The 7,663-nt window shown below is 32.8% G+C and overlaps 1 protein-coding gene across 2 annotated transcripts; it reads right to left on the bottom strand.

Annotated features, from left to right (window-relative positions):
* Nucleotides 1–524: 524 nt before the first annotated feature.
* LOC121259341 (general transcription factor IIF subunit 2-like) lies at nucleotides 525–4,796 on the bottom strand. Of its 2 annotated transcripts, XR_005939568.1 has the most exons (7): nucleotides 4,490–4,796; nucleotides 3,183–3,291; nucleotides 2,653–2,783; nucleotides 2,478–2,552; nucleotides 1,622–1,771; nucleotides 792–1,260; nucleotides 525–585 (listed from the first exon to the last, which is right to left on the bottom strand). XR_005939568.1 is itself a non-coding variant. In XM_041160889.1 (6 exons), exons 1-6 carry the CDS (start codon nucleotides 4,691–4,693, stop codon nucleotides 1,138–1,140), a joined length of 792 nt encoding a protein of 263 aa, XP_041016823.1. In that variant the 5' UTR covers nucleotides 4,694–4,796; the 3' UTR covers nucleotides 787–1,137. The 2 variants fall into 2 exon arrangements, 1 of the variants encoding a protein (XP_041016823.1); XM_041160889.1 differs by lacking the exon at nucleotides 525–585 and having other exon boundaries at nucleotides 787–1,260.
* Between the last annotated feature and the right edge of the window lie 2,867 nt (nucleotides 4,797–7,663).

The raw sequence follows: 7,663 nt of genomic DNA, 5'->3' as shown, positions 1-7,663 counted from the left end.
AAGATCTAAAAAGGAACTTTCGTCTCATAGTTTTGTATTTTTTTTTTTTTTTTTTTTTTTGGCTGGTTAAAAGATGCAACTCCATAATGTGCGCGTTGTCCACAAATGGATATGAAAATTTACCCGAAGCATAAAATGAGTCGCATTAAAATTAAGGTCTCGTTTAGATAGTGAAATAAGATCATTTTAGATGAATTAAATAAAATATTATTAAAATATTATTTTTTTAATATTATTATTATTTTAAAATTTAAAAAAATTAAATTGTTTATTATATTTTGTGTGAAAATTTAAAAAAATTATAATGATAAGATGAGATGAAATAATTTCTATATCCAAACGAGCTCTGAGTTTGTCAAACTCTTCTCTGAATGAATTTCTCAAACCTTATTAAATACTTAATAAATAATGTAAAACTCACTTCATATCTTTCTCTCTTTCATTTTAGACCCCAAGTTCTGATAGGAGATCTGAATCCCAGTTAGACACATCAGATATACATCTCAAAATGAGACGACAAGAAATTGGCAAAACATTAGTGCATAAGAATGGACTTGCCTTGGAATTGGTAGAACTGATGGAACTCTAAAAATGCGTTTGGATATTGAAGTGAGTTGAGTTAAATTGATAAAATATTATTATAATAATAATAATATTATTATTATTATTATTATTATTATTATTATTATTATTTTGAAATTTAAAAAAGTTGAATTGTTTATTATATTTTGTATTGAGATTTGAAAAAATTGTAATGATGAGTTAAGATGAATTGTATTTCCAAACGAAACCTAAAAGTCCATCCAGTAAGCGTTGATGCTAAATCAAGATAATGGGTCATTGAGGAATTAAGTTTGCGGAACAAAATATTTTTGTATAACTCTTGGCCCCAGAGTAAAAACTAAGACTCTGTACAAATTTGCATCTGCGAATTTCAGAGAACGAAATATCAAAAAGGAAAGAATAGGTCGCTCCATGTTGTGTTTGCTTGATACCTTCTCGGTGGCGTCACGTGCAGCACCCCTGCGTAACTTGTGAATTTATTTGAACTTTGTGACTGAGTCTGCTCCTTTCCTGCTTAATTCACGTAGAGAAATAAATAGAAAAAAGGTCACTAATGGCCCGAGAGGTGCTATATTATTCAGCAGTTGTTGTATCTTCAACAACTTTCTTGTATTCTGGCTTAAGCTCGTAGGTTCCTTGGTTGGTTCCTCTTTTATTGTACACACACAGCTCGTTGAGTATCTCCTTCAAGAATTGCTGCAAAGAAACCAACATTCTGACAGGTGAATACCAAGTCAAAGTAATATTAACAATAATATAAAGGACACAACATAGCCATCACTCAGAAAACTGGATGTAAGGTGTTATGTAACTTCAAAAAAACGAGGTAATAATCATAACCATTACCGAGTTCACAGGAATTAGGCGACTCAATATTTATATGGCAATATTACACCTTTGTGAGCAATTAACAAATCATTCAGTCAGTATTTTCTTGTATCCTTCAATTAAAACAAAGGGCAAAGCATTTCATCCTAGACATGCATTAGAATCATAAGAGAGCTATTTATACCCACAAAGCAAAATCATAAACAAGTAAAATAACCAAAATGCATACGGCAGGTTGATCAGTCTCTTGGACAAGCTGCTTTAAGGCCCAATTTGGTTGTCTTTCAAATAGTTTGAACATTATATCCTCCAGTTCCCCACGATCCCTTCTAGTTCTTTTCACATCCGATTGCTTAACTGGTACAGTTTTCTTCTTATCCTGCCACAGATCATTAACAAGGAAACTTATGTAAATGTTCTTCCAAAAATGAAACCTGTACCTACATTAGGGAAAGGACCATATTTACAATTTTTAGAAAGTATAAACAAGTGTGCATCTAGTGTGCTCACATGGGCTATTGAGCATATGGTTTGCATGTGTACAAGCGGGCATCTACTGAGGTAGACAGAAAGAAATTTTTTTGATAAGTACAGACAAACATATTTATGCTGTCGGGTTTCTAGTGTAAATGAGCAAGCTTATAAAACAAAATAACAGGTGCAATGGCACGAGCACACCCCACTAGACAGAAACCCTATAAAACTACAGCATCTATCAACCAATTAGACAAAAATGAAATGTTAGAATAAAAGGTAAACTTGACTCCAGATTGACATATCTTCTATCCCAGCTTGACGCCCCTCACCTTAGCCAAGTTCCTTTGTCAAAACATGCAAACCTTACAAACTGCCGCCACAAATTGGGCCCAACATTCATGCACCGAAGGGTTTTTTTTTTTTTTTTTTTTTTTTTGGGGGGGGGGGGGGGGGGGGGGGGCATTGATATGGATAAATTATTTCCCTTTAGCTGGGAAACATTAACATAGTAATAACAGGACAGAAAGAGTTCAACCTAAAAAAACAACACAGTGTATAACCCATAGCTACTATTTTGTTCATATGAATACAAATAAAATAGTTATTACCTTGGAAGTGGATGAAATCAAGCCAACCATTCCCGGCATGGGCCTCATATGTATTCCACGATCATTGTCAATGACCTTTTAAAGGAAATCAAGGACAAAAGGAGGAAGTGGGAAACAATTAGGATCATTCAAAACAAGAACTGCACTGCAAAAAGCAATAAGTCAAATGTCCTACCTGTATTTGTCTACTCTTTATCTTGGACTTGCTTGTCCTTTCACGGCACAATTTTCCATACTCTTCAATGTTTTCACTATGGGGCTTCATGTCAAACTTATGCTCAACCTTTCCCTCCATCGCAACCTTACCTGCAAATGCAATAGTTAACAAAATGTGCCCTACTTTACATTATAGAGGGGACAACAGCAAGAAGTAGTCACACTAAATGTATGTGGAATCCATTATAGCTACCTAATTGAATAATTACTGGTTGTACAATTTATTAAAAACTCAACCTAATGAACTCAAATTGTGGGGTCAGTTGTGTATGCCATACCCATCACCGTCAGGAAGTAAAACTTCCATCAACATCTAAAAAAACAGCTGTGAAATTCTCCAACCTTCTAGATTCATCATCACTAAAATCATTTCAACAACACGTGACCACCACAACTGCCATGTGTTTAAAAAACAATCAATATTTATGTATCCATTGAATGAAACATATAAAATTAAACACTTCAGGAAACCCGAATTATGATCCTCACCTTGATTTGTCTCTGAAAAGACAGACATGGGAACAAAATCCTTAAACATATTCAAAGAATAACTTTTCGGAACACTCCCCGCCTCAGTGCCTGCCATCTCCATTGTGAACTGGTTAACAATTCAAAATGTGTAAGGAAGTTTGTCCTCCAAATATGTTGACAAGGTGTGTGTATCCTTAAAGCAAATATGCAGCCAAATAAACAAACAACCCTTTAAGGGCAGTAACCTTAATAACTCGCAGCCACCTCTATATATAAAGGTAAAATTTTAAGGGAAAAATGAAGTAGCCACTTCAATTATGAAAAGAGGGAAAACAATGGAAAGATAAATATTGCTGCCCTTAAGGGATTATTTCAGTGCTTATGCTCCCCTCTTCACAGTGGTCATGATCTAGCACCAAGGGGTAGGGGAACAAAAAAGGTAATTTAATGAATGCCAATTAAATAAATGAAAGTTACACCAAAGGACACCATTCAAAAACCAGATGTGCACCAGAATTGCAAACAGAGTCGGGAAAGTGTCCATTAGAGCATCTTATGAACAAGATTCCATAAGCCCACAAAACAAATGAATCACCTCCAATGTGAGGTTAATAGAATGAATACACAAGCTTCATGGAATATTGCTGTTAGTGAGTACAGACAGTAGTTTTAACTTCTCATACCGATATAATTTAACGCTATACTCTGCAATATATGCCTAGATAAGGATTCTTTTCACTCTGCCTATTAGATTGTTCACACCTAGCCTACCATGACGTTGAAAATGGAAATAAAGTGCGACAAAACAAAGATCACAGACCAACAATGCAGCAAATTTAAAAGCACCCTCCAATTGAAATTTGAAATGGGCGAATTTAATGCACAATTTTTGAAAGAGTTCACGAGATTCACGCAAAATATACTGACTCAACCACGGTTAGCTAATAACCCTAAATCCAGTTCAAAAGTTCAATAAACTGTGATTTTCCTGGTAAGCGGCCCCGTTTGGATTCAGAAATGAGATGAAATAAGTTGAGATAGTTTGTGAATCGTAGTAAGATTTGTGAGTTAAAATTTGTAAATAGTAATAAATACTAGTCAACTCACCTCTCAATCCAAACCGGCCAAGAGGAATGTGAAGAAGCTCATATTAAACACTAAAAAAATCCAATGAACAAACCTAATTTCCGAGTTGGTGTGAAATTCAATGAAAATCAATTAAATAGCATGAAATTAAATCTTCGCACCAAGAGTTTTCCTAGAATAAGAGAGCTGATCAAGAAGAATCTGGTGAGAGAGAGAGAGAGAGAGAAGGAGGTTTCCACCTGAAGGGAAGAGGAGCCGTCGGGGTGAAGAGGATCGAGGGAGAGGACGACCTTGGCGAGAGGGTGAGGGTCAGATTGGGGATGACTCTTCCAGGACTTGGCCACCGCAACCGGGCATTTCATCAGCCAAACCGATCTCTCCGCCTTCGCAGTCTCCAAATTACTACTGCTACTACCGATGCTATTACCATGCTCTTCATCCATCTCTCACGAAGTCGCAGCTCTATTGTGGGGAATGGGGATCAACTTTTCTCTCCGGTTTCTAGTCTTCTTTTGGTGTTTCTTCCCGGGGAGTCTGGACGGTGGTGCGTGTCTAGAATATGATGAATATCTATGGCCGGACCGGACCCGAATCAACCGGGTTCAATAAGTAAGCATTTCAGTCAGACGCTTTAGAGCTAGAGCTGTAATCGGGTCGGGCCAACTCGGTCTTTGATTTGTCGAGTTTGATTCGATTCAAATTATTCGAATTCATTATTTTTATTTATATTTTATTTGAGTTCAACTTAATAAGTTAAATTTTCAACTCTTGTCTCACAAATGAACTTAAGCTCAAGTTGTTTATTTTTTTATTTTTAGAGTAAAATTTAATAATTAATAAATTAGGTAAATAAAAAGTATAATATTAAATTTGTACAGTTAACAAATAGAACCTCTATTGAATTATAATATATTAAAAATTTCTAAATAATTAATATATAATTAATTGATATTTATTCATAATAACAATATATTATATGCATACATATGTTATTAATACATACACATAATATAATAGCATATATCTATTTCATATGTGGTTATCGCATATCAGTATATGAAATTATTAAATCTTATCGTATAACTATTGTACAAATTATAAATATAACTATAAAATATATTCAATATATAGACATAAGTAATTAGGTTACATGTTATATATTTAATTATAAAAGTGTTATTCTTATATTATTAACTAATACATATATATACATAGGTGTATATATATATATATATATATTAATATATGAATGAGTTTTAATCGAGTCGAGCTAACGAGTCGACTCGAGTATAAACGAGCGAGCTTTAGTCGAGTCGAGCCGAGTTTTGTCGAGTATATGTCATTTATTAATCGAGCGAATATCTACTTTCATGGACGAGTTTTTTACAAGTCGAGTTTATCGGGTGAGTACTGAGCGGGCTATCAAACATACCGGTTCATTACAATCCTATTTAGAGCATTGACAGTGGCTTATGCATTTTCATATTTGAATATTGATTTTACATATGAAGGAAAACTCTCACATTGAACTATGTATCATTAAACTAAATAATAATAAATTATTAATTATTTTATTAAAATTTTGATAATAAAATAGGTTTTCCACTCTTTTCTAGTTCTTCTTTTCCTCTTCTTATCTTTCTTTCCCCTTTTCGATTTCCCTCCATTTCTCTTCTTTTCTTATTTTTTTTTTCTTCTCTCTAGGTTCTGCTTCCTCCATCGCCAGCTACTCTTCCATCGCTAGCTCTTCATTTCTTTCTTTCCATTCTTTCTTGTTCTGGTTATTTTTCCGTTGTCGATCTCTTGATGTTTGAGGTAACACTCATGGATGCTTTGTTTGGAAATTTTGTAGATGTTTTCATTTTTTTCTTCAATTTCTAATTTTGCATAATCGAGAGTTGCTGCGATGGAAAACCTTCGGTTCTTCGAGTATTGGGCGAGAGAAGAGACAGTTGCACGAGAGAGATTTTTTGGAGATTTTTGCAAGTTGTTTGTGTCAAGAGAGAGAGAAAAAAAAATTCGAGAGTTGCTTCTCTTGCTCGGTTTCGTTCCTTTGAGAGAGTTCTGGTTGGGGTACAAGTTTAAGAAACAACCGTTCGAGTAGAGAGAGAGAAAAAAAACATTAAAAATAATGTTTGGGGCGTAAACAGTGTTTCTTCAAATTTAGATAAATATTGTTCATAACTATATAAAAATTTAAAGATGCATAATATAATATAGATGAATTTGAAGAGATATTATGTAAATTTGAAAATGAAGATGAATAACCTATTGCCAATGCTCTTAATAGTTAGCTTTATATAATAAAATATTTATATAGTATAATTTAGTTTTTTTTTTAATAAATTAAAATTTTATAAATTAAGTCGTTTCATATAAATAATATAAACTTGTAAATAGAAAATTTTTATTATAAATATAACAATATTAAAATATCAATGCTAATATCTATCCTATGAGTGTGTTGCATGTGTCAAGTCACTCAAGAGAAACTCACCGTTTCACTTAGGGATTTTGTCTTTAGTTCCCTTCTTACGCACAGTAGCCGTTCACTTTCTTATTCCTCTGTTTTTAATTTCAAGTTCAGCCGTATCCTTTCAATTTCTCCAATCACGTTACACAACTTGCATTTCTCTTGTTTTCCTCTCATAAATATCCATTAAGATGAAATCATCAGTTCTTCATATCCTTAACATAGCTCTCTTAATTTCTGGTCATTGGTTTTCTTCTAAAGTGAATGGTCTCTTATAAAAACTCCAAAGTTTTCTTCTAAGAGGATTTCAAAATCCTTACCACTTCTATCGCATAATATTTTATCTCTCGAATCTTCTTACAACTTGGTAGATTTCTGTAAGTTCATTATCTTGTATTCATTATATTTTTATTCTAAATGTGATTTTTTATTTTTATCATGGTGTTACTTTTTCTTAAAATTTATTATGTATCATATAAAAATATTAGAGCATCTCCAAATAAATTGTTATATGCAACTAGTCGTGATACATTTGTAGAAATTTTATGTCCATTACAGTTACACCAAATGTTATATGAGTTATATGATAGCATGTTTTTATTATTAATTTTTATTTGGGAGGATAACTATATTAAAGGAGTTCAAGAAGGTATAGACATTTTAAATGAGAAATGTAACGGGATGATAAAAACAATGAGAAGGTGTAGACCCTATATAGTAAGGGGAATGATAACTACAATGAAGATATTTAAGAATGTGTAGTTTTTAAAAGAAGAAGAGATTATAGGAATGATATCTACCTTTGAATGGGTAGTTTCCTTATAAAGAAAGTTTTATATTAAAATTATATGGTATAAGCATTTTTTTTTTTTTTTGTGTATTAATAATGTTATTGGCTATTATTTATTTGATGTATTGGTTTATTTAATGAGACTTATAT

This window comes from Juglans microcarpa x Juglans regia, chromosome 4D, assembly GCF_004785595.1.
Source record: "Juglans microcarpa x Juglans regia isolate MS1-56 chromosome 4D, Jm3101_v1.0, whole genome shotgun sequence".
NCBI classification, from domain to species: domain Eukaryota; kingdom Viridiplantae; phylum Streptophyta; class Magnoliopsida; order Fagales; family Juglandaceae; genus Juglans; species Juglans microcarpa x Juglans regia.
Note: the sequence above shows the minus strand (reverse complement) of the source record. Positions and strands in the feature narration are given on the sequence as shown.